At 55.8% G+C, this 25,972-nt stretch overlaps 14 protein-coding genes across 14 annotated transcripts; 6 read left to right on the forward strand and 8 right to left on the reverse strand.

Moving 5' to 3' along the window:
* Positions 1-194: 194 nt before the first annotated feature.
* Positions 195-1,382, reverse strand: BGZ61DRAFT_585542 (uncharacterized protein). Its single transcript, XM_046256410.1, has 2 exons — positions 963-1,382; positions 195-899 (listed from the first exon to the last, which is right to left on the reverse strand). The coding sequence occupies exons 1-2, from the start codon at positions 1,321-1,323 to the stop codon at positions 487-489; spliced, it is 774 nt and encodes a 257-aa protein (XP_046108559.1). The 5' UTR covers positions 1,324-1,382; the 3' UTR covers positions 195-486.
* A 130-nt stretch (positions 1,383-1,512) lies between these two features.
* On the forward strand, positions 1,513-4,468 carry BGZ61DRAFT_445237 (glycoside hydrolase). The gene is made up of 3 exons (XM_046245054.1): positions 1,513-1,932; positions 1,990-3,953; positions 4,019-4,468. The coding sequence occupies exons 1-3, from the start codon at positions 1,695-1,697 to the stop codon at positions 4,262-4,264; spliced, it is 2,448 nt and encodes an 815-aa protein (XP_046108560.1). The 5' UTR covers positions 1,513-1,694; the 3' UTR covers positions 4,265-4,468.
* A 3,246-nt stretch (positions 4,469-7,714) lies between these two features.
* On the forward strand, positions 7,715-8,070 carry BGZ61DRAFT_529021 (uncharacterized protein; the record flags this gene model as incomplete). The annotated part of the gene is made up of 2 exons (XM_046253344.1): positions 7,715-7,950; positions 8,016-8,070. The coding sequence occupies 2 exons, from the start codon at positions 7,715-7,717 to the stop codon at positions 8,068-8,070; spliced, it is 291 nt and encodes a 96-aa protein (XP_046108561.1).
* BGZ61DRAFT_165881 (uncharacterized protein) lies at positions 8,045-8,631 on the forward strand. The gene has a single exon (XM_046237523.1). It carries the CDS (start codon positions 8,136-8,138, stop codon positions 8,535-8,537), a length of 402 nt encoding a protein of 133 aa, XP_046108562.1. The 5' UTR covers positions 8,045-8,135; the 3' UTR covers positions 8,538-8,631.
* On the reverse strand, positions 8,437-10,605 carry BGZ61DRAFT_165885 (uncharacterized protein). The gene is made up of 4 exons (XM_046237524.1): positions 10,224-10,605; positions 8,730-10,171; positions 8,590-8,633; positions 8,437-8,502 (listed from the first exon to the last, which is right to left on the reverse strand). The coding sequence occupies exons 1-3, from the start codon at positions 10,509-10,511 to the stop codon at positions 8,615-8,617; spliced, it is 1,749 nt and encodes a 582-aa protein (XP_046108563.1). The 5' UTR covers positions 10,512-10,605; the 3' UTR covers positions 8,437-8,502; positions 8,590-8,614.
* A 181-nt stretch (positions 10,606-10,786) lies between these two features.
* Positions 10,787-12,180, reverse strand: BGZ61DRAFT_585545 (pyridoxal phosphate-dependent transferase; the record flags this gene model as incomplete). Its single annotated transcript, XM_046256411.1, has 4 exons — positions 10,787-11,227; positions 11,287-11,341; positions 11,393-11,931; positions 12,061-12,180. The coding sequence occupies 4 exons, from the start codon at positions 12,178-12,180 to the stop codon at positions 10,955-10,957; spliced, it is 987 nt and encodes a 328-aa protein (XP_046108564.1). The 3' UTR covers positions 10,787-10,954.
* A 644-nt stretch (positions 12,181-12,824) lies between these two features.
* Positions 12,825-13,751, forward strand: BGZ61DRAFT_344998 (nucleophile aminohydrolase; the record flags this gene model as incomplete). Its single annotated transcript, XM_046239752.1, has 3 exons — positions 12,825-12,862; positions 12,932-13,043; positions 13,113-13,751. The coding sequence occupies 3 exons, from the start codon at positions 12,825-12,827 to the stop codon at positions 13,749-13,751; spliced, it is 789 nt and encodes a 262-aa protein (XP_046108565.1).
* A 284-nt stretch (positions 13,752-14,035) lies between these two features.
* BGZ61DRAFT_279733 (uncharacterized protein) lies at positions 14,036-14,807 on the reverse strand (the record flags this gene model as incomplete). Its single annotated transcript, XM_046238446.1, has 2 exons — positions 14,036-14,577; positions 14,681-14,807. Coding segments are annotated over 2 exons (669 nt in total), but the record flags the coding sequence as incomplete, so codon positions are not given.
* A 1,042-nt stretch (positions 14,808-15,849) lies between these two features.
* On the forward strand, positions 15,850-18,512 carry BGZ61DRAFT_384196 (cleft lip and palate transmembrane protein 1-domain-containing protein). Its single transcript, XM_046242696.1, has 3 exons — positions 15,850-16,080; positions 16,155-16,935; positions 16,994-18,512. The coding sequence occupies exons 1-3, from the start codon at positions 16,021-16,023 to the stop codon at positions 18,121-18,123; spliced, it is 1,971 nt and encodes a 656-aa protein (XP_046108567.1). The 5' UTR covers positions 15,850-16,020; the 3' UTR covers positions 18,124-18,512.
* A 474-nt stretch (positions 18,513-18,986) lies between these two features.
* BGZ61DRAFT_165948 (uncharacterized protein) lies at positions 18,987-19,530 on the reverse strand. The gene has a single exon (XM_046237526.1). The coding sequence runs from the start codon at positions 19,412-19,414 to the stop codon at positions 19,076-19,078; it is 339 nt and encodes a 112-aa protein (XP_046108568.1). The 5' UTR covers positions 19,415-19,530; the 3' UTR covers positions 18,987-19,075.
* Positions 19,531-19,791: 261 nt separating this feature from the next.
* BGZ61DRAFT_344778 (uncharacterized protein) lies at positions 19,792-20,891 on the forward strand (the record flags this gene model as incomplete). The annotated part of the gene is made up of 2 exons (XM_046239732.1): positions 19,792-20,011; positions 20,107-20,891. The coding sequence occupies 2 exons, from the start codon at positions 19,792-19,794 to the stop codon at positions 20,889-20,891; spliced, it is 1,005 nt and encodes a 334-aa protein (XP_046108569.1).
* A 189-nt stretch (positions 20,892-21,080) lies between these two features.
* Positions 21,081-22,137, reverse strand: BGZ61DRAFT_165945 (Longin-like domain-containing protein). Its single transcript, XM_046237525.1, has 3 exons — positions 22,051-22,137; positions 21,961-21,995; positions 21,081-21,894 (listed from the first exon to the last, which is right to left on the reverse strand). Exons 1-3 carry the CDS (start codon positions 22,082-22,084, stop codon positions 21,316-21,318), a joined length of 648 nt encoding a protein of 215 aa, XP_046108570.1. The 5' UTR covers positions 22,085-22,137; the 3' UTR covers positions 21,081-21,315.
* Positions 22,138-22,537: 400 nt separating this feature from the next.
* BGZ61DRAFT_445250 (Elongator complex protein 5) lies at positions 22,538-24,183 on the reverse strand. The gene is made up of 3 exons (XM_046245055.1): positions 23,821-24,183; positions 23,582-23,750; positions 22,538-23,529 (listed from the first exon to the last, which is right to left on the reverse strand). The coding sequence occupies exons 1-3, from the start codon at positions 23,977-23,979 to the stop codon at positions 22,820-22,822; spliced, it is 1,038 nt and encodes a 345-aa protein (XP_046108571.1). The 5' UTR covers positions 23,980-24,183; the 3' UTR covers positions 22,538-22,819.
* Positions 24,184-25,578, reverse strand: BGZ61DRAFT_445251 (Asx homology domain-containing protein). Its single transcript, XM_046245056.1, has 2 exons — positions 25,044-25,578; positions 24,184-24,987 (listed from the first exon to the last, which is right to left on the reverse strand). Exons 1-2 carry the CDS (start codon positions 25,329-25,331, stop codon positions 24,400-24,402), a joined length of 876 nt encoding a protein of 291 aa, XP_046108572.1. The 5' UTR covers positions 25,332-25,578; the 3' UTR covers positions 24,184-24,399.
* Between the last annotated feature and the right edge of the window lie 394 nt (positions 25,579-25,972).

Raw genomic sequence — 25,972 nt, forward strand, 5'->3', positions numbered from 1 at the left:
AAACAGGAGCGAGCAGGGTGCGCAAATACCGCACGCGCGCCGCACATAATGTCTACATTAGCACATAGAGCGGGAGCACTGGAGAACAGAAGTGCGTTTTTGAAAGGAGCCAAGGTCGGAATCTTTCCAAAAACTAGAATAACTGTGGGCGGGTTGGAAGTCCTGGATGGGTTCACTGCGCTATGTTTACGGTGGGATAATTTATCATACCTGGTATTCTTACCGAAATGGCGTTTGCTTTTTGAACTGTGCAGCTCGACACGATGTGAAACTGATGACGCTTACTCTTGACGCGATAGTTTCGTACGTTAGTTTACTGTGGATTGTTCTTATGATGCCTAAACGCCAGCTGGACTCTCTTTCTCTTTCGCCTGGCTGTCTCTTATACAGGCTTGTTCTTTTTATTCCAACGGATATCAAATCATCAAGTCATACGTGCTCTGAATCGGGCCTCTACCAACCTCTCAACCTTCTCGCTAGCTTGGCTTATCTCGAAGGGCTCAGCGGTCGGTTGAACCCACCCTGCCGGTTCATGTACTGTCGGTACTCGAGCTTCTTGTCCTTCTTGACGCCGCCGACATTGTTGCCCGCAACCTTCTTGTTCTTGGTGGTCCCGAACCCGCCAAAGCCCATCATGGCCTGCATCGCCGCCATGTCGTCGTCGACCACGGGCTCCTCGTCGTCGGACACTTCGCCAGCGTCCATGGCGTCGTCCTCGGCGTCGTCGACCTTGTCGTTGCGCCGCTCGGAGTGGGGAGATCGGCTGTTGCGCGCAGAGACATTGAAGGACATGTGCGGAGCCGGCTTCTTGCTGTCGGGCTTGGAGCGCGTGGGCAACGCCGACTCTTGGGGTGGGCTGTGGGAGCGTTTGTGTGGTGAAGTAGAGCGGGGGTTTTTGCCTGGGCGGAGAGTCAGTTTCGTTGTGCTAGCAAGACTTGGGGTTGTGTGTGGGCGAGTCGAACCTCGTCTGTCCCGGTCGTCGTCGCGGCGATGTCGAGGCGCATCCTCGTCACGGTCGTCTCTACGTCGATCCCTGCGATCTCTGTCGTCGAAATGTCGTGGCCCGTCCATCCGCCCGCGCGACGGTCTGTTTCTATCAGCATCGCGGTCGCGGGGTCTTCTATCGGGCGAGCGAGAGCGATCTCGCTGCCCGCCACGACGGTCATTTGAGCGGTCGTTCGAGCGGTCGCGATAACCGCGACGATCAGCGTCCCTGTCGCGGTCCCGATCGCGGTTGTTCGGGCCGCCGCGTCGGTCTCGGCGGTCGGATTCGTCCCACATCTGGCGGCTGTCTGGCCGGTGGCGGCGGCGAGAGTCACCCATCGTTGCGGTGCTGGGGAGTAAATGTGTTGAAGGTTAAGGAGGTTTAACGCGACGTCAAGATTCGACAAGGCGTCGACTTTCGCCAGGCTGAAGCAACGGCGGCTAAGCTGGGTGGGTCCGGGATCTGGTGGCGGTGGCTAGTGCGCAGAGCTGGCTGCTATTGGCCGAAGCTTGTGCCTGCCCAGACTCTAAACACATGAGCTTCAGCCTTGCAGCTTGGAGCATCGTCATCTGCCACCGGGAAACGTGTTCACTCAACTCGGCCGCGCAGAAGCACGCCGATGATCCAGCGCATTTTCTTTAAATCCGTTTTCGTCTGACACCTTTAAAGGCCTCGCAAGCCTCGAGGACGCAAACTCGACCTTGCCACCATGCCGAAGTTGGCGCAATGGGTGGCCGCAGCCGTCCTGGCGCTGGGTGCTTCCGCTGCCGACGAAGCTGACTCTGCCTCTGTGCTCACCGCGGAAATCGGCCGTCAGAACAACGAGAGCCTCTTCTGGGGCCCCTACAAGCCGAACTTGTACTTTGGCGTGCGCCCGCGAACGCCCAATGCCCTGTGGACGGGGCTGATGTGGGGGAGGGTCGACGGTTACGACGACATTGGGAAGGGTGAGTGTGGGCGGGTGGTCCCGAAAGTGTGCGCATGCTAACTTTGGCCCGCGTTAGCCTTCCGATATACCTGCGAGCAGGGTGAAGACATCCATGGGTATGGCTGGGACGAGTACGATGCGCGTACTGGTGGCGTCCAGACCATCCACGATGAGGGCAACAGGATCGACATCACGACCTCGTTTGTAAAGGTCCCCGGTGGGAAGCATGGCGGCAGCTGGGCTACCAGAATCAAGGGCGAGCTGCGAGAGGGAGTGCCGCCGGACACCAAGACCATGCTGTTCTACTACATCGCGCAGGAGGGTGGCGGCGATTTGGAGACTGAGGGCGAGGGCACTAAGTCTGGTTTCGACGAAGACGTCACCTTCAAGGGAAACTCCAAGACTCTAGGCGACTACAAGCTCCTCGTTACAAAGGGCACTGGAGAGCACCCAACATCCAACCATCCCCTCGTGCCTGATCGACATGGAGACAAGACCGTCGTCATCAGTGCCGACGTCCCTCCCGAGGTGGTGTGGCAGGGCAAGCCGGTTGTCTTCAAGCACCTCCAGGAAGCTGTCAAATTCGTCCAGGACAACGTCGACATGGCCAACCCGCCGCCGGCGTGGCAGGTCTACCGCGTTGGTCACAGCCCAGGCAAAGGCAATGTGCACATTGTGCAGAAGACATTTGAAGGGGCTTTTGAGTTTGATGTCATTTTCTCATCCGCATCGGCTGGCCAAGAGCTGAAGTCCGAGGACGTGACGGAAGAACTGAAGCAGACGTCCCAGCTCTTTACCGAGCGGTTCTCGAGTGTCTTCGACCTCAAGGAGCCCTTCACAGCCAACAAGTATAAGAAGTTCGCCAAGAGCATGTTCTCCAACCTCCTCGGTGGCATTGGATATTTTCATGGCCACCAAATTATCGACCGATCGTATGCGCCTGAGTATGAGGAAGAGGACGAGGGCTTCTGGGTGGACGCTGCGGAAGCGAGGGGGCGAAGACAGCAAACGCCCGAGGGCCCGTACGAGCTGTTCACGAGCGTTCCGTCGCGACCCTTCTTCCCTCGAGGGTTCCTGTGGGACGAAGGATTCCACCTCGTGCCGATCGCGGATTGGGATATGGACCTGACTCTGGAGATTGTCAGTAGTTGGTACAATACCATGGATGACGATGGCTGGATTGCTCGAGAGCAGATTCTCGGCGCAGAGGCGCGCAGCAAGGTGCCCGCCGAGTTTCAAGTCCAGTACCCTCACTACGCCAACCCACCCACGCTATTCCTCATTATCGAGGGATTCATGGAGCGCCTCCGTGCAGCCAACGGAAGTCAGCCCGTCGCCAAGGAGCACCTATCGGCTGGCAACCCTCTGCAGATGGCTCACCTCGACAACGTCGAGCTCGGAGAGGCGTACCTGCGAAAGCTGTACCCCCTCCTGCGCCGCCAGTACGATTGGTTCCGCAAGACGCAGCGTGGTGACATCAAGTCATACGACCGCGAAGCCTTCTCGAGTAAGGAGGCGTATCGATGGAAGGGCCGAACGGAGACGCACATCTTGACAAGTGGCCTCGACGACTACCCCCGAGCGCAACCCCCACACCCTGGTGAGCTGCACGTCGACCTCATGTCGTGGGTGGGCCTCATGACAAAATCTCTCCTGAGCATCGCGGACGCCCTGGGGATCGAAGAGGACGTGGCTGAGTACACGAAGTCGCTCAGGGCTATCGAGCGCAACCTGGATGACCTTCACTGGTCGGAAAAGGAGGGTTGCTACTGCGACGCGACCATTGACGAATACGAGGAGCATGCGCTGGTGTGCCACAAGGGCTATATCTCGTTGTTTCCGTTCTTGGTTGGCTTGATGAAGCCCGAGGACCCCAAGTTGGACAAGATTTTGGACCTCATTGGTGACGAGGATCACCTCTTTAGCCCCCACGGACTGCGTAGTCTCAGCAAACAAGATGAGTTTTACGAGACTGGCGAGAACTACTGGCGTAGTCCGGTTTGGATGCCCATCAACTACTTGGCCCTGTCTCAGCTCCGAGTAGGTTTCGCCCTATTTTCTCACCTCCCCTATTTATCGTTCGATATCACTGACTTGGGCTGTAGAATGTGGCCACTGAGGATGGTCCGTACCAGGAGAAGGCCAGTGATCTGTTTTCTCGGCTGCGCAAGAACCTCGTGGATACGATTTACACGAGCTGGGAGGAGACAGGCTTCGCGTGGGAGCAGTACAATCCCGATACGGGTGCCGGGCAGCGGACTCAGCACTTTACTGGGTGGACTAGCTTGGTTGTCAAGGTCATGGCTATGGAAGAGCCAAGCGATGGGGGCCGGACAAAGGATGAGCTGTGAGCCAGTCAATGATGATGTGTTCGGTAGAACGGCGCCAGATTTGTGTGTACAGAACCGAGATAGTGAACATCACGGGCAATTGAGTCGGTCCGTTGCTGGCAACGAGGCAGACAAGTTGATGACTCCTAAGCCATGTGAAAGCTGATGACCTAAGTGCAAGCCATGAAGTCTCGTCTTGCCATCTAATAGGCTAGAGCAAGCGCGGTGGTTTGGTGCCATCCGTGTCGATAAGCCGTTGTTGTAACGATCTCGATTGATATTACCGATTCTGTAGGGACCAGACCCATGTCTAAGTCGCTGATGCTATCCATGATACATGATAGATTGAGTTTGGTACATGAAAGACCAGGGATGCAGTGAAGCAGGTGAGTAATAAGTTAGTGTAAGCGGGCTCACCTGCGGTGAGTTGTGGAACTGATGACTGAGAAGAATGTCATGGGTGATGCACAAGCGTTGATGGTTACTCGGCAGGTCTATGAGCCGGCATGCGGATGACTCGAAGCTGCAGGAGTAACGTCACGATAGAGCACAAGTGCCGAGGCCCAGTGGTCTGTCAGAAGCTTGGAGGCTCAGAGCCGCAAGTTGGAACATGTCGTTCGTGCAGCGCGCGTAGCTAATTAGTGTTGTGCTATTCTCGACCGAGGTGAAGCTCGAAGCCCTGATTGGCGCTGTGGGCGACAGAGGCCCTGTGCGCAGGGGTTGTTCCTGTGAGACAACTTGACAAGCAGGGCTAGGAAGGTCCCACCGCGCTTCCTTCCCGAGACATGGCCTTACAGGGAAGGAGCCGGGGCCAGGAACAGCAGGAAACGAAACGAACGCCCAAGCGTCGACCGATCGGGATCTGGGCCGTTTTCTGAGAGGCAGCCGGTCTGACGGGCAAGGGAGCACGGAGCGCAGGCAAGGCTGACTAGGAGCCCGTCGCCATGTGGTTCGTCGAGCGGGTCGAGTGTGCCTGAGAGATGCGAGAAATGTGGGTGCAGCAGGAGGCTCGTGTGGTTGGTTAGAGCCATCAGTATGGTGAGGCGGTGCAAGCGGCTGGGGAGCGAAGCGGGATGAGGGACGTGCGGGCCGTCAGCAAACGCGCGCCAAGTAGCAAATAACGTTCCGGTGTGCTATTTTTACGGCGCTTAAACGGTGGGGAAGTGGGCAGTGGGGCTCGATATCGATAGTGGTGTGGCGGGGCACGAGCTGTGGCGCCGGAATGGGGCTGGTCCCGAGAGCCAGATGCTGGCTGACGCCTGTGGTTGGACGACGGCGAGATGCAGCCAGTCAGGCTTGGATGAGATGAGGCTGTTGTTTGTAGGGGAGGAAATGCAGATACGGGGCAGGGACTTACTCATCGGGCTCATGAGCACATGGGACCCAAGACATGCACCATGGTCCGTCTCTCGGCCGGAAAGCTAGCCGGGCGGCGTATGGCCAATAGGTGAGCGTCCCATCGATCTCGGTCAAGGCTGCACCCCCCGGTCAAGCCTCGCCAGTCCCTGTGTCAGTCTGCAGTCGGTTGTCAGAGCGAAGACTCAGAATGGCCGACGGGAGGTCCGTGGTGAACGGGGCTGCGGAATCTACTACGGTGCCACGATGCCAACCGACATGGCATGCAAAACCCCCGGCCCAATCACGCCGCCAACTCGTCTGTCAGATCCATCTACGACGATTGAGATAGCCCTCTTTGGGACCTCTACGGTGCCGCATCGAGACGAGCTGCTGCGAGCTGCTACGTTCCATCACCGGGGACACTGGCGAACGCGAACACGCCTTGTCCACTGCAACGACAGCCGGGCCGCTTACGTACAGCGATATCTGGGGCGGTGAGGTACGGGCAGGGCCGTGGTGATACTCGCGGTGAGCATTGAAGCATCTCGGGTATTGAGCTCGGCGATCGTGGAAGTCCGGAACAGGGTGTTGGCGATGATGATTGCGAGCACCGAAAACAGTGAGATCTAGGGCATGGTGAGGTGGTAGCGGGTGGTGGAGGTGGTGGTGACGGTGGATCTCACGGGGTTGGCCGATGCACGTTGACGGGCCATGGCATCATGACTATAGGCAGCAGTGAGATGGAATTTCGGATACAGTGTAGGCCTGGCATGTACATGGACGGGCTAGGAGATGCGTAAAATGACAACGTTGCGAGAATTAACTGACGTACGCAGAGGGTTGGGACGAAATCAATTCGGGTTCAATTGCTGGAGCCTTTTCAAATCGGAAGCCGTGGAGCAATGGTAAACGGGAGAAGTCGCTGAATGGCCCATCACATGCCCTGGACACTTGACCAGCAGAGTCACCCAATGACGTCGCCGGGACTTACAGGGCTCACTCACAGGGCGTCAACCAACGGCGAGGGCTCCCAGGAACCCGGGACAGCAGCCATGATGGCGGCACACAGCGGAACGTGCCTTGCATCGCAGGTCGCGCGCATCGCTGGCCGGGCCTGTGATGTGCCGTACACAGTGCTCCCGTCGAGGACTGCAACCATACCGATATCCAACCGCCGGGATACCGCCGACTTGCCCGGGAGCTCTTAGCTCACTCTCCAGTTCCCGCCGTCTTGGGTCGGCCGGCCACCATAACAAGGGTCAGGGGGACCAGTGTGCCAGGGGTGGCTGTGGCTGATGATGCCCCCCCGTAAGCAGAGCGCGTTCCATTTCCATCCCCAGCAGTGCCAGTGTAGGTCGGTACCTATGGACGGCTGTGAAGGGGTGGCGTCTAGCGGGCTGAATCGCTGACGGTCGCTGTGGCCCAGCCACGACTCTGAGTTTGCCAGTGCTCCTCAGCCCTACGACCCGCCGCCCGTTATACTGCCCAGTCACGGCGCGCTGGCCGCCCCTGCGACGGTGCGACCCTGGTCTGTTCGCCGACATGGCGCAGTTATTGCCCTTCGGCGTCCTGAGTTCCCGGTGTCCTTGGTGCCCTTTTCGGCTTTGGCACGCTTCGTTTCGCTGGCTGTTGCTTTGTTTGGAAACTAGCTCGGCAACTTAGCTCGGGAATGCAACATGCAACTGACCCTTGCCGCTGTTGGAGGGGCGTGGATCATCATCATGGCACACACACTTTACCTCGCAGTCTCGCAGACACACAGACCAGACATCCAGACATACACCCACACCCACATGCTAACAAGCTAGCTAGCAGCCTTCATCCTTGGATATCTTTATTGTGCTTCATTTGTATATAACCCTCCGGCATCTCCTGGCTTGAAACATATCTCATCATCACATCAACACACTCTCAACACTCAAACACAAACACCATCCACTACAACACTCAACCAACACTTACTTACAACCATCACCACCACTCAACGCCAACCACTAACCAACACATCAACCAACACATCAACCACCACATCCAACAATCTATAATAACCCACACGACCCCCCTCACAAAAACAACATCTCACACTCACACACTCAAAACACTCACACTCACACTCACACTCACACCTTTACAATGGCTGCCTTCACTCTCACCTATGCTCCCTCCTCCATGTCCTTCGGCCGCAGCGGCTACAACAAGGACGGTGACGATACCACCGACACCAAGCCCACCACCAACTCCGGCCGCTCTGGCTACAACGGCCCCGAGGCCAACTACGGCCGCTCCGGCTACAACAAGGACGGCGATGACGATGACTCCACCGGCAACAAGGGCCGCTCCGGCTACAACCGCACCGACGATGATGACGAGTAAACGGAGCTCCCTTTCCCAAAAGAAGAAATCACTTCAAACTCCTCCGCTTCGCACCGGATAGGTGCGACAGTCGGCTTGGAGACAGCATGGATGGGGCGTTTCGGAATCTTCCTTGAGAACAGCATTGGGCGGAGTCGGTTCTTCATTTGCATCAGCATCTTCATTTTCATTTTGCATCTACATGATATGCATCTGCATTTCCCACATTAGCATTAGCATCAGCATCGGCAACAGCATAGGCATCAGCATCGGCATTGGCATCAGTATTGGCATCAGCATCAGCATTGGCATCGCATTGCAAGGAGTTGAAAAGGCGAGTCCATTTTCGACACAGCATGGCATGGCGCAGCATGGAACGGCAAGCGAAAATCATCCCCCATCTTTTGGGCATTGTTTTGGATCTCCTTTGTTCTGGTTCTCATTTCCTCTATTCCCCTTCATCTTGGCGGCGCATCTCGAACACCCCGGTGGCAGACGGCTCGCTCGCTCTTCACACAGCAACAATTTCTTGTCTTTCCTTGTTTGCATTGGATGGAGTTTTTTAGAATCTAGACATCCTTTAGAATTGCCTTTGGCTAGATAGACCATGGGGTTTGCAAAAACTCCCATAATACACTGCAGTCTCCTTGACTTGCCTCTCTCGTTCCTCATTATTTGTCATTATTTACCCACGCAGAACCTATTAGAAATCCAGTCAGCATTTGTTAATCCTCCGTAAATCCTCCGGCAAAAAGTGGGCAGATAAAGAGGCGCAGAAGCCACAGTCAGAACCTACTTCTCGAAGATGACGCCAAGTACGTCCTCCACGTCTCCAAACTCGCCGCGCCCGGTTATGCGCGCCAGGCAATCAGCCGCGTACCGGAGGTACTCAGCCGCCAGAACCGCGTCTGCGTCAGGCTCGCCCTCTCTCACCTGCGCCTCCGCCATGAAGACCTGCAAGTGATGGCGGCACTTGACCAGGAGCTGTCGCTGTCGCTCCGTCACACCAAGGAGATCCTGGTGTTCCGCCGGCATGGATGTCATACCAGTGAAAGAACTAACAAGGCTGTCCATGACCATCTGGATACCACCCGGATCCTTCGTGTCTAAAGTTGCCGACTGAGCCTCCTTACACGAGATCGACACCAGCTCAGCCGCTGCTAACTTGGGATCCTGTGCCCGCACGGTCTCTCCAAAGCCTTGAATAAGATTGGTAAACTCGCCGGGATCAATCGAATCTCGTTTGTTGACCACGATGAGACAAGCCTCAGCCTGCGCTGCGAGGTCCAGTGTTTCCTTGTCGTACAGGATGAACGACCCGGCGAGGCTCTGTTCCACTGACGCAAGTACCACAACGATGTCTGAATCTAGGGCCTTTTGCTTCGCCCTTCGGATCCCTTCTTCTTCGACAGCGCCGATTGCGCCCGCCCCCACCCCGTGGATCATCCCGTATTCTTGTAACCGGAACCCAGCCGTATCCGCAAATGAGCAAAGATAGCCTCGTATGTCCAGACTAGCCTCCACAATATCTCGTGTAGTGCCAGCCTCACCAGACACAATCGATGCCTCACGCCCGACAATCAGGTTCATCAGCGAGCTCTTTCCGACATTTGGCGGACCCAAGAGCGCAATTCGGATTCCGTTCTTTAGTAGCTCATTCCGCTGGCTACCTTGCTCATGCAGCTCGATGCTGTGGAGCATTTCAGCCACCTGCTCCCTCACGTTCCCCAGCAGATCTGACTCGGACTCGTCAAAATGTTGGTCTTCGGAGAAGTCAATCAATGCCTCAATCTCAGCCCGAGCTAGCAGCAGTTGCTCTCTCCAGGCCTCGTACGCACGCCCGAGAGCACCCGAGTTGCCACGCACAGCAGCACGACGCTGTTGCTCCGTCTCAGCCGCAAGCGTGTCGCTGAGCGATTCGACCTGGGCCAAGTCGAGACGGTTGTTGAAAAAAGCTCGCTTCGTAAATTCGCCAGGCTCGGCGTACCGAATGCGTTCAGTCGTGGGGCACCGTGGGATTGCAGAGAGAACTGCTTTGACAGTAGCAGGCCCGCCATGGACATGCAGTTCCAGGACATCTTCTCCAGTCACAGTCTTGGGACCAGGGAAGTAGAGCACAAGGGCTTCCGAATCCAAGGCCACGGATTCCTCCTTTTGGGATTGAGGATCGTAGAGGGAGCGCACGGTTGCATATCTCGGCTTTAGGGGCGCCTTAGACGGACACAACGCCTTGTATATCTGAATCCTGTCGTCAGTTAACTCGTCCTAGTTGATAACAAGAGACGCACACCTCTAAGCATGATGGGCCAGAAATCCGAATGACCGCAATGCCGGCCCGACCCTGAGCTGTTGACAGGGCATATATAGTGTCACCTATAATTGGAAATCTAGAACTATCGTCCAAGTTGTTTGAGGACCATGGTTGCTGCGAGAACGGCCGTGACAGCGCTATGTTCTGCTTTATACGTGCTGATGATATCTGGGCCGCTGCAGAGCCCGGGTACTTGACGAGCGTCACAACCCGTGAGAGACTCGGGGCACAGATGAGTCTCCTCGGGCGGAGACTGCTCCTGAGCATCGGTGAATGGATTGATTGCGAGAATACCAAGATGAAGATCAGAAGCAAATGAGTGTGGTAGTTGTGCGCATGGTGGCTCGTTGTGGATGAGAAGTCAGAAATTTGCAACTCCAAGGATCGATGGGTGCTGGCAGGCCTAAGGCTAAGCGACTATAGTGGACGCCGAGGCTCTGGGCCAAAACGCGGGGTGCATGACAGCGGGGCCTTAGCGCATCCATCCCCTAGAAGTACTGCGTTGTGTTCTCCTGGTATCATGCATCTCAAAGTGAAATATTCTGGGTATTTTATTTATTTTATTTTTCCTTCCCAAAGCGTTATATTGGCAATATTGAATTCAACCTCTAGTTCTTGTGTTGATCCTCCTCCTAGCGCGTCATCTTTCTTGACACGCACCTGTTTATCAACATCTAATGCGCCATCCCATTTACACTTATTTCTTCAAATTAATGAATGTTACCAATCTGAGACGAGGCAAATGTCTGGATGAACTTGGCCAGCTTCTCGGCACCCTCAAGCGGGATAGAGTTATAGTTGCTGGCTCGAATACCACCAACACTGCGGCGACCCTTGAGGCCAGTGAGGCCCAGTGCTGTAGACTCCTTCGGGAACGCCTTCTCAGCAGCGTCCACGTCTCCACCCCTGGCAACGCGGAAGCAGATGTTCATCCTGGATCGGGCTGATTTGTCGGGGACAGTGCGGTAGATGTCAGGGTGGGCCTGAGAGCTCCGTAGATGAGCCCAGCCTTCGTGTTGGCCATAGCCTCCTGTCCGTCAACCTTGTCAGAGCAGTTTCGCAAAAGCTTCTTCAGTACTTGGCCGGAAATGTAGACGCTGTTCACTGATAGTATGTAACCACTTCGAAATTGATTATAGGCGACTCACTCAAAGATGCTGGGGGTATTGGAGAGAGAGTTGTTCTTGTCATATTGGAGAATGGTGGAAGGTATAGGCAGAGACAGTTTGCGGAGAAGGGCAACATCCGGCTGGGGGGTGATGGGAGCCAGGAGGCTCTTCTTTATCATGACACCGGTGATTCCGGTAATGCCAAAGTTCTTCTGGGCTCCGAAGAAGATGACGGAAAAGTTCTTGACAGGGATCTTCCTCGACAGAATGTTGGAAGACATGTCAGCAACGACAATGGCGCCATTGCCATCAGACCCGGGAAGCAGGGACTTGGGGAAGCCTGGGAACTCGACACCGTCAACAGTCTCGCTGTCGCAGAGATAACCCATGGCGTGATCCATGGAAAGGTTCCAGGTGCTCTCTTCAATAAGCTTGCCAAACTTGCCGTCGTTGACCTTGCGGGAATCAGCGACAACGTTCGCATAATCGGGACCAAGCAACCGCACAGCCTCCTCATATGCATTCTTGGACCAGCTGCCGGTCACCAAGTAGTCGACCTTGAGCTCCGTCTCCACAGTCTTGAAACCTCGACAACAGCAAGGTCGTCAATGGCTTGTCTGAGCCTTCTTCTTCGTCACCCAGGCACTAACTAGGTTATGCGCGGTGGCAGAGAACCCACTGGTACCGACGTGCTAAATAATAAGAACGTCATAAGTCTCGGGGATTTCGAGGTAATTGATCAGGTCTTCCTTGGCCTCCTTGAGGATGTTGCCCGCCAGCTCAGATCGATGAGAATGCTCAGCATCCGCCTCACCCACCATTAACATGCGTAGGGTGAGTGCCCGCCTCGGAGAAGGCGCGTCTTAGTGTCATGGCGATGTGCGAGATGATGCACTCGCGAATTACAAGGGAAGCGATTGCAAACCGCTGGGAGTCAGTGAGCTGCAAATGCCTGTGCTTTTGACAAGGGGTGTTACAGGTGCATGGTATTATGCCAATCCACCAGCCAAGCCGACGGCGGGGCAGAGACTTAGTCATCTCGCCGTAGCTTGTCGCCAAATGTCGACTGCCGAGTGCTTCCAGACAGGCATCAGTTCGCAGATATTACTGGGGTCAAAAGATCAAGAATAGCGAGTTTCCAATCACAAGCAAGCAATCGAATCATTTTGGTGCGAAGTCGCAGTCTAACTCTCAATGACAAGCCCATCATGAAAGCTCCCCAATCAGGAAGGCGGTGTGGCGGGGTATCCTCGGCAGTATTTGAGGCTGCCAGGCCAGGTCAAGCAGCAAGGCGACGAAGCTTGAGCTGCCTGGCGGCTGCGTGGACCTTGACCTCAACTCCAAACACCAACATCATCGCCAAACCTAGCTCCCGCTTACCGACCGTCACCATCCACGCCGCCCTTCCCAACCCAATCCCACCCTCCGACTCGATCCATAGCGAAGCTGCTAGAGCAGCCCAACTCCCACCATGTTCAGAAACAACTACGACAACGATTCCGTCACATTGTACGCCGCCCCCAAGCCTCCAGCGGGTCCTGCAGCTCCCCAGTGCTTCAGCATGCTAACACAGCACAGCTCGCCCCAGGGCCGAATATTCCAGATCGAATATGCCGCCGAGGCAGTGAAGCAAGGTTCGGTCGTTGTCGGAATAGCCAGCAAGACCCATGCCGTCCTGTGTGCGATCAAGGTGCGACCACTTACCTCCCTGGAGTAGCCGTTGGCATGCGAAGCAATGTGTTCCTAACCCAGCTTACAGCGCAACGCTGAGGAGCTCTCCTCTTACCAGAAGAAGCTCTTTTCCATCGATGAACACGCTGGTATCGCCATCGCCGGTCTCACCTCTGACGCCCGCGTCCTCTCCAACTTCATGAAGCAGCAGTGCCTCGGCCACCGACTCACCTACGGCCGCTCCATCCCTCTCCGCTCTCTGGTCGACATGATTGGCGAGAAGGCCCAGATCAACACCCAGGTCTACGGCAAGCGGCCATACGGCGTCGGTCTGCTCGTCGCTGGTGTTGACGAGCGCGGCCCCCACCTGTTCGAGTTCCAGCCCTCGGGCATGACGGAGGAGATGCTCGCTTTCGCCATTGGCGCACGAAGCCAGATGGCGCGGACGTACCTGGAGCGAAATATCGATGAGTTTGCCGACTGCTCGAGAGAGGAGCTTATCCAGCACGGGCTCAAGGCCCTCAAGGAGAGTCTGGTGCAAGATAAGGAGCTGACGGTGGACAACACCTCAGTCGGTGTGGTGGGCATCAAGATCGAGGGACCCAAGAAGACTGTTGAGCCCTTCAAGCTTTACGACGGATTCGAGGTGCAGGAGTGGATCGAGAGCGTCGCCGAAGGCCAAGGCGGCGGAGACGACGACGACGAGGGCATGGAGGTGGACAGCTAGACTACGACTGCTAATAGAAGGGGATAAATTGCGGCGTCGGTCGGTGCTAGCTAGTTAGATCATGTACAATTACAAGCTGCAAGGCAGCATTCATGGGTCTCACGTCAAGTTGATTGAAAGCAATAACTTTGATCCTCAGTTCATCTATTAGAGTGCTACCGTGGGATTACCCGTCTATATTCCCCCAATGCAGTTGTAGTGGGAATGCCATAACGCCAGACCGCTTTCCTATTGCCCGTGGAATGTGCCAGATACCCAGCATCGCTCTATACAAGAATTGCAGTCTACTGACTGCCCCACTTCAGCTTGTAGATGGCATCCGACACTTTGTAGTCGCGGAGTGCCTTGATGGCGCCCTCGGGAGTGTCGGCGGTGACCAGAATGTCTTTGTTAGCGGGCTTGACGAACCCTTCCTCGGCGGCCTTGTCCATCCACTGGATGATGCCATCCCAGTAGCCGGCAATGTTGAGGAGCACGATACCTCGGCTGTGGATGCCCAGCTGATTCCAGGTGGTCGTCTCGAAAATCTCCTCCATAGTCCCGTAACCACCGCTCAAGCCAATGAAGCCGCTTCCGGGGCCTCCATTGAATACCTCCTCCGCCATGAGCTTCTTGCGTGTGTGCATGTCATTGACGACAGTCGTCCGCCCGTACACGGACTCTTCCGGGACGAATTGGTTGTTGCGGTTGACGGTCTGGTATGTGCCGTCACGTTCATACTTGACCAAAGCCTCGGGGATGATTCCGTGAACAGAGTCCGGGCCGTTGATGGAAACAATGGTCTTTGCGACCTCGCCCATCAGCCCTACAGTTCCGCCTCCATACACTGTCCACCTACGTCAGTTACACGATCAAGGTTGCCGGGGGGTGCCGGTGATAGGCATGGGGCCGCCGGGCGGCTCCACGCGGCTTTCGGCCGGGTGACTCACCTAAGTCAATGTTGCTGGCAGCCATAGCTCTGCCGAGAGTGCGTGCGGCTTCGATGTGTGCAGGACTGGCTCCTGCGCTGGCGCCGCAGTAGACGCAGATTTTGGTGCGAGTTTGGCCGTTGGCAGAAGAACCGTTGGCAGCGGTGCCGTTCTCGGCCGAAGGTTGAGGTGCGTGGTTGTCGGCAGTCATGATGGTGTTCTTGAAGTGGAAAGGTTTGTAAAGAAGTAGGGAAGTGGTTGCGGTCTGAGAAGACGAGAAATATATTCAGGAGCAAAGAGACAATCTGGTGAGAGACGGCAGGTATGGGAAGAGATGGTATTAATAGGATGAGTGGCGATGAGAAGACGCTTGTCTGAGGACGGGATGTTGTGGCAAAGAGGAACGCGCCAAGACTTGGAGTTGCAGTTAAGTTCAAGGAGGCGAGATGGTAAAGTATACTGAGAGAGTCGTCACAGGTCGAGGGAAGTATGAAAAAGACAGAAACAAAGGAGGAAGATTAGGTTGGGACAGTTGAAGCATGGGGTCTCGTGGGAGAAAGAGAGCGGCGGCATCGGTCATCGGAGCCACTCCTCCTGTACCTGCGGTCCACCGACGAATCCTCCAATGCCGGCCGTGTCCAACTGTCCTTGCATCAGTACTACCGGAATGCTCAGCAGCGGCATAGCGACTGGCTCGTCACCGCAGGTCACAAGACGGGAGTCATGCCCTGCACAGGGGACGTTGCCAGGCTAAGCCTAGCCTAGGACGGGATGTTGTTGTACGTTGCAGAGCCTGGTTGGAATGCCAGGTGGCGGCTTCATCGTGGGTTGACCGTCAAATGTTGAGTTCGGGGCTTCTGAGTGGTGGCGGGGCAGCATCCCGTCATGATTGATGAATGAGGGGCAGCCATTGAGAGCATGTTGGCCTGGCCACTGAAGGACTCGCTGTCAGGCACCGGCACATGCCTAACAGTTCGCTGACAGTGGGGGTGTTTAGGCGGTGCGTGCTCTGCTCCGCTGTAGCATGGAACATTTATTAGCGGTCGTCGACTCGCCGCCTCAGTGGGGGTCGTGTTGTCTGGTCACGCCCTGATTCGCCCATCTTGCGCAGCACGTCAACGCAAGCTCCGGCCGGTCCACTACCCTGATTAGGTAGGCGGCCAGAGCTCGCTATCCTCAACTCCTCAAGACACATGGACCGAGGGGAATTTCCACTTGCGACAACCTCGACCAACGGCCACGACCCAACAGCCGCAACAGCTTGGCCCGTAAATCCGGCTTCTAAACCGAGACGTTCATCCGTCTCCAAGCCTATTTAACGTGCAGCTGTCTTCTTTCCTCGACCAGAGGCGACTGACGCGATGGCCGAAGCAGCCGTCCTACCTCGTCAGCCAGGCGAGCAGCCGCAAGGAGGCGGTGGTGTAAGTCGTCGCAACGCCCCAGGGTCGAAACCATGACCACTTAGACGCCTTGACTGATAATGCTTCTGTCTTAGGGAATAACCTTCAACAAGCTTCTCCTCGGCGGCGCCGTCTACCTTGGTATCAATTTCGGCATCAACTATATGAACAGGAAGGATCAGACCGGCATCGATGCTACCCACCCTGAGACCGGCAAGATCATCAAGGTTCCCGGAAACATTGACGACATCCCGCCGTTCGAATTTAGGGCCAAGGAGCTCAACGAGGGTGCGACGTACCGCCCAATCCCCAAGAGGGTCGCGCCAATCTGGCCCCAGGACACCCACCTCGATGTCATCGTCACCCTCTCCTCCTCGTTCAACCCTGCCCCCATCTCCCAGGTCCCCGAGGAATATGTCATCCTCATTGAGAAGGGGTTTCAGCTCAACAACTACTCGGACAAGCGCGTGGCGGAGAAGACGTTTCCGGTCCCCAAGTCGGTTCAGAACAACGGCACCCTCTGGGGTCACTTCTACGTCGGTCTCCCTGGCAGCAACCTGGATCCCAAGCAGGCCGGATTCGATCCCACAAAGGCGTATCATTTCGCATGGCCCCTGACCCACTACCTTCCCCAAAAGAAGGTTGCAAAGACCCGAAACCTCCTCGACAATTCCCCCGAGCCAGAGATTGAAACTCCCGAGGAGGAAGAGCACACTGGACCTCTGATCACCAACCACTACCACCCCAACGCCAGCTTGTCCTTTATTCCCGACTTAGGCGTCAAGGACTTGGCATCACTTACTCCCCCTGTTAAGCAGTTCTTCCGTCTCGAGGCCACTGGTGCCCGTGACGGTTCTGGCCAGAATAGCTGGTACTGTATGTGCAACCCCCGCCTTGCCATCACCCGTCAAATTAATAGAGCTAACCATGACAGACCCGGTTCTGTTTGTCAACACCTTCTGGCAGTTGAAGACTCACATGTCCCCTTTGAATGAGACTGTCAAGGAGTTGCCCATCCGCCTCGATCTCGGAAACCTGGTCAGCTGGCAGTTCCAGATCATGGCCACCATGGATGCCAGTTCTAAGGAGGCCGCCCGTCAGGCCGCATACGGCAACGCGCTTCCTGGCGGCGGCGATGGCTCGGAGATGGAAATGATCAAGGAAATCTTCATTGACACGAACCCCATCCTCCTTGGCATCACCATCGTGGTCAGCATCGCACACATGTTCCTGGAGACCCTCGCCTTTGGTTCCGATATTGCTCACTACCGCAAGAAGAAGGACAACGTTGGTATTTCAGTGCGATCTATCCTCGCCAACGTCTTCATGCAGACGGTCATCTTCCTCTATCTTTTGGACAACTCCCAGAACACGAGCTGGATGATCCTGGGTACCCAAGTGGTGGGCATTCTTATCGAGTTCTGGAAAGTTACAACCGTCGTCAACGTGCGCGTTGGCCCTAGCGCCCCCGGATCCTGGCTCCCCTTCGCTGTCGTCTTTGAGGATAAGCAGAAGCTTACTGAGACGGAAGAGAAGACTAAGGAGTATGACGAGATTGCGTTCAAGTATGTGTACATTGCCGCGGTGCCCCTGCTGATCGCGTACGGCATCTACTCGCTTATCTACGAGTCTCACAAGTCGTGGTACTCGTACATCATCACGACACTGGTGGGATCGGTCTATGCGTATGGCTTCCTGATGATGATCCCGTCGCTATACATCAACTACCGTCTCAAGAGCGTGGCGCACATGCCAGCCAAGGCCATGATGTACAAGTTCCTCAACACCTTCATCGACGACCTGTTCGCCTTCACCATCAAGATGCCTTTCCTGCACCGACTGTCGACATTCCGTGACGACATCATCTTCTTCATCTACATCTACCAGCGATGGGCATACCGCATTGACTACACTCGTGTCAACGAGTTTGGCCAGGGCGGTGATGACGACGAGGCGGGGGTGAAGAAGGAGGCCGAGGGCAAGGAGGTGGCCGCTGAGAAGGTCAAGGCGGTCGAGGCGAAGGCGACTGGTGCTGATACCGGCAAGGCCAAGAAGAGAAAGTAGAGGAAAGGTCTTGCTAGTTTTTGCCTCCTATGTCTCCTTTAATCGTCTTTTAGCGTCCAACGGATGACGATAACAGTTTCACGGGTTTTGGAAAACGCAAGGAACGAGTGGCTGTCTGATGCCTCATGATCTTTGCCTGTACATGTAAATGATAATTGAACGCAAACATCGACCAACTTCTGGAAACATCCGTCACAATTGTTGTCATCTTTTAGTATGCCCCTGGAGTTTCTCAGTCACACACCCGGCACTCGATCCCCATAATCCGATACAAACATTTCGTAATAGGTACCATGGGCCCCATTTTGTCTCCCTCCATCCCAGCCCTACACAAGCACTGTCGCAACGGCGTGGAAGTCACGCAGATTATCGGTCCAATCCCATCCATCAAAAGCGCCTTTGGTACGAAGCCCCGCTGAGCGCCTCCATAATGATGTCTGGAATAAGACTCGTCCCTTTTCTAGCGGGTTCGGGGTGCTGTAGGTCGGCTAGGTCCCTGGAACACCCTGGAACACACAGCGTCATAGCGGGCCGCCCTACGCTTTTAGGGGTGGCTGAGTGCTGGGGCGGCTCCCTGGACCAGAAGGGCACGCTGCAAGGGCGGACGCACGACGTGACGACAGCCCAGACCCCGTCCCATGGTAGGTACGGTAGGTACGTGCTTGGCGGTCTCTCCGAACGTCTAGGGAGCTTCTGTGAAGCTCCCTCAGTGCATAACGACGCTTTGGGCAGTGGAAGGCTCCGCGTGCGGGTCAAGGGCAGAACACGAGTTTGAAACCAAGCCACAGGGAAGTGCTGTTTCCCATTCCGTCTAGGCGGGAACGTACAGAAGCTAAAACCCACAACGTTGCAGCATAGACGATCAAAACAAGAGAATTACCGGTACAGTGACGAGTGAGTCGTCTGCTGACAAGTGCTTCTCTTTCGTCCAGTCTTCTTCTCTCCTTCTTCCTCAGCTTCTGCCGCTCTCGCTCTCGGCATCATCATCCCAGGGGTGAGAACCAAATCGGGCAAAACACTGCACTGCATTTAGCCCACCCACACACAGCCTCACTGGGGCCGACGCCATCTCACGATACTTTCCCCATTCAACATCCTTACCCCGGTCTCGCTCTCTCACACTGTTCCTATCCCGTCGTCGCCCCCCCGTCGTCCCGCAAACGTCCCCTACGGCGGAGCTCCGGGCAGCCACAGGCGCCCACGGCACGCACCCAGTCCCTCCCGCCGGCACTGCAGGCCTACAGCCTACCGCACGCCGCAGCCAGGTGCTCAGCCTCATGCTCATGCCCATGCCAAAGCCTCCGCCTACGTCTATCGCCCTGTCCAGGCCCAGCAACTCTTAATAAACAACATCCCGCCTCGCTCTGGCTGTCGTGCTCTTCTTCGAGCCGGTTCCCGGTTCGAGCCGACAATCCGCCCATGTACCCTCTCCGGACGCTGCTCCTCGCCCCGCGACGACGACGGTGAATGAGGTGTCCTCTACGCTGACTCGACCTTGGACCTGTCCCTCGATCTGTCCCGCCTCAGCCCCTCGAACCCCCCAGACAAACACACAGCTCGTCCCTCTGCGACTCGACGACGCACGCGACCACTTGCGCCCGCCCGCTGGGACGCCTTGACGGGCTCCGACGCCCCAGGGACGACTCGACTCTTCCCTCTCCCCGAACCATGAGCAGCTTTGACTCGGTCGGGACGTTGCTGGCGGCCATCGCGAACCTGATCGCCGAGGGGCTGCGCATCCTCAGCTTGGCCGATAAGCGTCAGTGGGGACCCGACGAGCACGAACAAGTGCGAGCCCTCACCGTGGTGCTGGACGAGGCCAAACAAGACTTCCAGGATCTTTCACCCCTCGTCAATGGACAGATCTACTACGAAAACGATCGCAAACGTGCGTGGTCCCTCCATCACCCACTCCCTGCTTGCCCTTCGCCTTCCGCTCCCCGCGCTCGTTCCTGTCAAAACTGATGCTGACATGGACCCCAGATGAATCGTTAGAAGAATTGAGGGCTTTGAGAGCCCTGTTTAACACTCACGTACAAAACCTAAGAGACTGGAGCCGCTCAGGCGGCCCCATCAACCCCATATGGGTGCGCGAGACGCACGACCTCCAGCGACAACTCCACCGCGCGCAATGTCGCGCCGCGCGTCGCATCTTCACATCCGAAAAGGAGGCCTCTTCACGTTGCCTAGGCGCCTTCCTGGTGTACCGGAAACAGCGGGAGTGGACTAGAAACCGGGCCGTCCCCGACGAGGCGGAATACCAACGAAGGTATCGGGAGGAGCTTCAACTGTGCAACACCGTTGGTGCATTCCAACGATTCAGCGACCGCGATATAGCATTCGTATGCGATTATTGCGACGGGCACATCATCTGGGAAGACCTTGAGGCCATGCCCTCAATCCGAACTTTTCAGGAGGCCGCCGCATCGCCCATTTTAACCCTGTCCCCCACGACGGACAACCCCCACTGGCAAGCCACCGGTTTCAGCATCTCCGCCCACGAGGAGAAGCAGGTCGTATTTGCCCCTGTTGCCATCGCAAATCATGTGGCGCCGCAACACCGCGACTGGCTGGCAGGTCTACTATGCCCGTACTGCGAAGATGAGTCGGCCGAGCCCCAAGAAGAGTACGACGACGACGATGCGTATCACCCAGATCTCGGCTACGAGGAAATAGGCACCTTTCAAGAACACCTCGAATGGCAACACACGACTACTGCACCGACATCTTCACAACCGGCGAAAACGGATAGCTGCCAGGTGATGTAGGCGGTGTATCACATCGAGCAATATTACCCAGGCTTCTTCTGGTATCTGCTCTACCATATTTCTTGATTTGATTTATTTGGGACAAGGTTTTGAATAAGGAGTCTGGAGTCGCGAAGAGTCCTACCACGGATCGGAAGCCCGACATGGGCTGGGGGACAGTGCACTAAAGTTACGGCCTTGACGAGCTCGCTAGAGACCACCAAACGAAACTGGACATGAAGCCAACGTAGATAGTCACATAATGTACATAGCCTTTGGCCAAATTTTCTCCCCCGTCGTCTCCTGATGCCACGGATGTCTCCGAAACCCCTTGCCTCAATGCCCGTTTCGTCCATCACTGAGAAGCCCAAAACAGAAACATGCGGATACGCCTCGCTGAATGGTGGTAGATATATCGGTATATATATGGATTACGGATCATGGCTCAGAAAAATCGCCAGTAGATGAAGACGAGGATGATAAATCCCAAACCTGCAAAGGGCGCGTACTGCTTGATGAGCAGCTCCCAGTTGATGCGGACGGCGGCGCGGCGGTACTTCTTGCTGTCGTCGCGCAGGCGGGAGCTGAGCTCGCCCATGCGTTCAAGGCTGTCGCCACGATACAGCAGATCCTCGATGTTCTTGGTCATGACCTTGGTAACATCACGCAGCTCATCATTGACCTTGTCGAGGTTCTGGGCAGCACGGGCGTCGGCGTAGGTGGTCTTGCTCTTGGAAATGAAGTTGTCGAACTCCATAAAGGCGTAGGGCCGCAGCGTCGTCGAGTGGACCTGGGCGATCGGGTAGGTGGTGGTGAACTCGCGGGCGAGGTCGGCGAGGTAGGTGAAGGCGAGTTTGCGCGGGTACGACGCGGCGCATACGGTGAGGAAGACGATGTCCTGGTCGATCAGGTAGTGCAGGGTGTGGGGGCCGGTCTCGATGCTGGCTTGCGCCTCGGAGTTGCGGGTGAGCTTGCGGAGGACTTGGCGGACGTTTTGCTTGGTTTCGACGAGGGCGGACTCGGCCTGCAGAGAAGAAGTGGTGTTAGTGCCAATTCGGACAAGGGAGGCAGTGGTGATGCTGGTTTATACCTGTTCGTCGTCGACGGAGGCGCAGAGCATGAGGCCTGGGGAGGTGTGTTAGCTTTTTTCTCCCACGGCCTGATACAGAGGAGCGCATACCATCTAGCCTAGATATTTGTGTAGAGTAGATCATGGTGGCGGCTGTTTGGGGGGGAGTATGTCGGGAGAACAGAGGCCGGAAGAGCGCAACGAGGTCGAGGTGGTAGTTATCGAGTCCCCTGGCGGCGCAGAACCCAACGTGTCAAGAACACCACGCGATGGGAGGCGATGACGTCGCGGCGGGACAGGCAGAGGCAGAAAGGCCACGGAGCTGGTGCAATCGGAATGTATATGGCAGGCACGGCAGATTCACGTACGGGAGCCTTGGATGCCGAGGCCGTGGGTCACGATGGTGTTGGGAGAGTTTGCCGTCGTGTCGTTCGTTGTTCGCTGTCGTAATGCTGCTTGGAGCTTCGGCGACTGGTCCCGGGATTCGGGGGGGGTCGTGCTGATTAGATAAAGGGCTGATGGGCCACCTTGTCGGAGCTCGACCACCAGGGTAAAAGAAAAACTACCACCAGGGTTTCTATTTAACTTTTAATATTAACAAAGATGTAATTTTCCAGACAGTGTTCTCTAGCAATGCCTTTTTTTCGACATTGTCTTTTGCAGAATTTGTGGTGACGTGGCAGAAGGGGCGCTGTATTCTCCTTGGAATGAGTCTCCCTACCCAGATTCCCAGGGCACACACAGGGTGACTCGAAAGAAGTAGGACAATGTCATCGAGCTCCCTTGCATGGATCCATCCAGCCGTACACTCTTCTTTGTGAACTGACCAGCCGAATGGCAAGGCCTTCGTGAACAAGGCAGGTCTCATCTCGTCAATCGGTCATATCTCGTCTTCCTCGTCATCAAAGTCGTCCTCCCGCCCCATCTCGTACAATATCCTTCCTCCTTCACCTGCACCGATATCTGTCTGCGCATCGAAGTAAGGCAGCACTATTCCCTCTCGGTCCTTTCTTTGCTTCTCCGTCAGCCCGAGGTTGAAGGTGCTTTCGGGCTCCTCTTCGCCTTCGCCCGTTTCGCCGTCTGCCGGCGCCCCCAGCATCGGGTGGTCCGCGAGCAGGCAGACTTTACCAGGGGTCAACGACGTCGGTGATGCAGAAGCCTCCTTTCGACTGAGGATGAACTTCTCGGCCACTGTTCTGCCACTGCGTCGTCGTAGTTCCATGTGCATCACCACCCCGTCACTTGCGTCGCTCTTGTCCCTCCCTCGCCCCTTCAACCCAACGAGCACACCCTCGCGATCCTCGCCTAGTCCCCATTCCGGCTCCTGGATACTCCTGTTGCGGGCCTTTTGCCGCTCGATTTCCTGGTACAGGCTGGAAAGCCTCAAGATGGCCGTCGCGAGGTGGCACAAGATGGTGAACGGGTGAGGCTCGTACTCGCTGAAGGACTTGGGGAGTACGATGGGAACGTCGTCGTGGTATGTGCCCACGATGGAGACGGCTGGCGTGATGATGCTAGAGAGAAAGCTTGCGAGCGACTCCGGGGCGGTAGAGGCCAGGGCGTTGAGGGAGTCGATGATAACAATAGCTCCTAGAAGAAACGATGAGTTGGAAATATCATGCGACAAGCTCATCTAACTCACTCTGTGTAGGTTTCTCTTTTGCGGCCAAAGGTTTAAATGCGGGATAATGGGCGACCAAGTCTCGTCTAACGGAATTCAAGTCTTTGCCCGCGGCTTTGACGAAGACGTCGACATCTCTGGGTTTCTTGAGCGTCACAAACGAGAGGAATATCACCGACGTCTTGGCGATCTGGACATCTCTATTAGCTCTATCGTCTGGGCGAGATCCCCAGCTCTGTAGGCGGTGAAAAGTACACTACCTTTGCCCGTGAGATAAACTCGCTCAGTACAGGTTGCGCGGGTTGCTCGAGGCTGTCGATGACGAGGGTGAGCGGGCTTGCGCCGTCGCGCAGATTCAAGAGTTTTTGCAACAGCAGAATGCTGTGAGAGCGAGTGTGGGCGTTAGAGGTAGGCGCCATTCTGGGTGAGATTTCTGTGAAATCGAATCCTCTTGCACTGCACGGTGAGGCTCTGTCGCCGGACGTCTTGTCTGTTCTCGAAGCGGTTGGATTCTCGAGGTCGAAGTGAGGTGAGTCAAGCTGGTGAGTAGTGAAGGCCGTCTTCGGCTTGAACTTGAAGTTGTGCCCAAGCAGATACTAGCATGGAGAGTCCAGGCGGGTGCTTGATGAGTTACTGCCGACGTCACTAAAATCTAGTGGGGTGCCTGCTGAACCCCTCCAGAGCTTCCAGTACCCCGCCAAAGCGACACCATGATAGAGCCAAGTGAAGGCAAAGAGACGGGAGACAAGACGAAGACATTATCATCAAAAATGAATGGCTCGTGGCTTGTGCATTTTATCTGCCCCCGGAATATTCTACCAATAATTATTCGCAACGTCTCATGCCAGTTCATCCTCGCTCTTCTCCTCGTAAGAGACAGGTTTCGTGCTCCTCCGCGGGCGGCAAACCGCCATGACCTTGTGCTCAACCTTGCGTGGGATCTCGGGTTCCTTGTGATTTGTACTGTCGACTTGCAGCTCGTCCACAGCTTCGGGTTCTCCTTTCTGCTCCTTTTTCTGCTCATTTTTCTGCTCATCGCCACGCTCCACCTCGGGATCCTCCATCTTAGCATCGCCGTCACTCGGAGCCGGGCGATGCTGCGACTGCAACTCTGGCGGTAGCTCCACTTCCCAGTCTTCCTTGAATTTATTCTCGAGGTGTTCGTCGAAATCCCCAGCCATTCTTCTCTCGTGGGCAGCCCAGGCCGAGGCAAGCCAGTCTGGGTCATGTCGTCCTTGCGCGATGTTTTCCGTATATGCTGCGCAATCATGCCGGAAGCTGTCATCGTTCATGAGCGATGCAAAATCTGGGCAAGCATCCTCAGTGCCAGCAGCCAAGACGTGCTGGTCATCTGGGAATAGCGCCAGTATCTCGGCCTGCTCTTCTTTGTTCAGTACATCCCAGGCCATAGGATTGGATAGGATTGTCTATGGGAAGAAAGTTAATGCTTGCAACCTCATAATTGTAGATGGGTTAGCCTCACTCTGAGATCTGCAGAAGCTAGAGGTGACTTAGGGTCAGAGAGGAGGCTCTCAGCATCCCATTTGGACTTCTTGGCAGCTCTTCTCACGACTACCCTTTTCCGGCTAGCCTTGGGTTTTGTGGTGTTTGAGACGCCTTGGCTCCTGGAAGGTGAAGACAGCTTGATGTCTTCTACTGGTGGCATTTTCTCGGGCGAGCCATCGGAAAGGATCGGTTCTTCGACCGACGAAAGAGGCGATGACGAAGGTGTGTGCCTACTGCTCCGCGCCTCAACCTTCCGGTCTCGCATTGTTGATAATTTCTCTCGGCTTGGAAGGCAATAGAGTGTGCAGTTTCAGAATGGTGAGGTGAGTGTGATTTGGTTCGAGTGACTGGGCCTGATGCTGTCTCGGATGTGCAGACTTTGGAGGTCTAATGCGGCACCCCGACGCAGGGGCGTAATATCGAGTTGAAATTGTGGGTTATAGTCTCTCAGTGATCATTTATTCGAACCCGATGTATCGTTTGTGTGCTTTCTTCGCTTGCTGTTGTTGCAGTTGGACGAATGGATTTCTCTAGGGTAGACTGTTCCAATGCATGAAGCCGTTGGTGGCGGCTGACAAAGCCCATCCCGAGCAAACATGCCTACCTACCATTAAGCTCACTCGGCGGAGAGCGGGAACGCCAGTGCTATGGGGTTCCGCCCGTTGGCTCCAAGCATATACGTAGCACCTATTGCCAGAACCGACTTGGTAGAATACGAGAAATGATTATGGCGTGTTTCAGGTATTGAATTGGTGGCGTTGCTCATCTAGTGATCGTGATCGGCACTCTCGATTCAACCTAGAGCGGCGACCAGTGTTTCCGAGTAAACCCTGTGAAGTCTGAGCGGAGCGATTGAATGCTCCCTATTTCCCCCCCCAGATAACTAAGTACGTGCTGTCAATGCTA

The sequence above is a fragment of the Ilyonectria robusta genome, assembly GCF_021365365.1.
Source record: "Ilyonectria robusta strain PMI_751 chromosome Unknown BGZ61scaffold_4, whole genome shotgun sequence".
In the NCBI taxonomy this organism is placed as follows: Eukaryota; Fungi; Ascomycota; class Sordariomycetes; order Hypocreales; family Nectriaceae; genus Ilyonectria; species Ilyonectria robusta.

Coding starts and splice junctions, on each gene's coding strand:
- BGZ61DRAFT_445237 (XM_046245054.1), top strand. CDS start 1,695: ATGCCGAAGTTGGCGCAATGGGTGGCCGCAGCCGTCCTGGCGCTGGGT. Junction 1,933..1,989: donor TTACGACGACATTGGGAAGG/GTGAGTGTGGGC, acceptor GGCCCGCGTTAG/CCTTCCGATATACCTGCGAG. Junction 3,954..4,018: donor TGGCCCTGTCTCAGCTCCGA/GTAGGTTTCGCC, acceptor CTTGGGCTGTAG/AATGTGGCCACTGAGGATGG.
- BGZ61DRAFT_165881 (XM_046237523.1), top strand. CDS start 8,136: ATGATATGCATCTGCATTTCCCACATTAGCATTAGCATCAGCATCGGC.
- BGZ61DRAFT_165945 (XM_046237525.1), bottom strand. CDS start 22,084: ATGATCTACTCTACACAAATATCTAGGCTAGATG. Junction 21,996..22,050: donor ACAAATATCTAGGCTAGATG/GTATGCGCTCCT, acceptor ACACCTCCCCAG/GCCTCATGCTCTGCGCCTCC. Junction 21,895..21,960: donor CCTCCGTCGACGACGAACAG/GTATAAACCAGC, acceptor TCTTCTCTGCAG/GCCGAGTCCGCCCTCGTCGA.
- BGZ61DRAFT_445250 (XM_046245055.1), bottom strand. CDS start 23,979: ATGGCGCCTACCTCTAACGCCCACACTCGCTCTCACAGCATTCTGCTG. Junction 23,751..23,820: donor AGTTTATCTCACGGGCAAAG/GTAGTGTACTTT, acceptor AGAGATGTCCAG/ATCGCCAAGACGTCGGTGAT. Junction 23,530..23,581: donor AAAAGAGAAACCTACACAGA/GTGAGTTAGATG, acceptor CGTTTCTTCTAG/GAGCTATTGTTATCATCGAC.
- BGZ61DRAFT_445251 (XM_046245056.1), bottom strand. CDS start 25,331: ATGCGAGACCGGAAGGTTGAGGCGCGGAGCAGTAGGCACACACCTTCG. Junction 24,988..25,043: donor TAGCTTCTGCAGATCTCAGA/GTGAGGCTAACC, acceptor TTCTTCCCATAG/ACAATCCTATCCAATCCTAT.
- BGZ61DRAFT_165885 (XM_046237524.1), bottom strand. CDS start 10,511: ATGCTCAGGAGCAGTCTCCGCCCGAGGAGACTCATCTGTGCCCCGAGT. Junction 10,172..10,223: donor CTGGCCCATCATGCTTAGAG/GTGTGCGTCTCT, acceptor GACAGGATTCAG/ATATACAAGGCGTTGTGTCC.
- BGZ61DRAFT_585542 (XM_046256410.1), bottom strand. CDS start 1,323: ATGGGTGACTCTCGCCGCCGCCACCGGCCAGACAGCCGCCAGATGTGG. Junction 900..962: donor CGACGACCGGGACAGACGAG/GTTCGACTCGCC, acceptor CTCTCCGCCCAG/GCAAAAACCCCCGCTCTACT.
- BGZ61DRAFT_384196 (XM_046242696.1), top strand. CDS start 16,021: ATGGCCGAAGCAGCCGTCCTACCTCGTCAGCCAGGCGAGCAGCCGCAA. Junction 16,081..16,154: donor AGCCGCAAGGAGGCGGTGGT/GTAAGTCGTCGC, acceptor CTTCTGTCTTAG/GGAATAACCTTCAACAAGCT. Junction 16,936..16,993: donor TGGCCAGAATAGCTGGTACT/GTATGTGCAACC, acceptor TAACCATGACAG/ACCCGGTTCTGTTTGTCAAC.
- BGZ61DRAFT_165948 (XM_046237526.1), bottom strand. CDS start 19,414: ATGGGCATGAGCATGAGGCTGAGCACCTGGCTGCGGCGTGCGGTAGGC.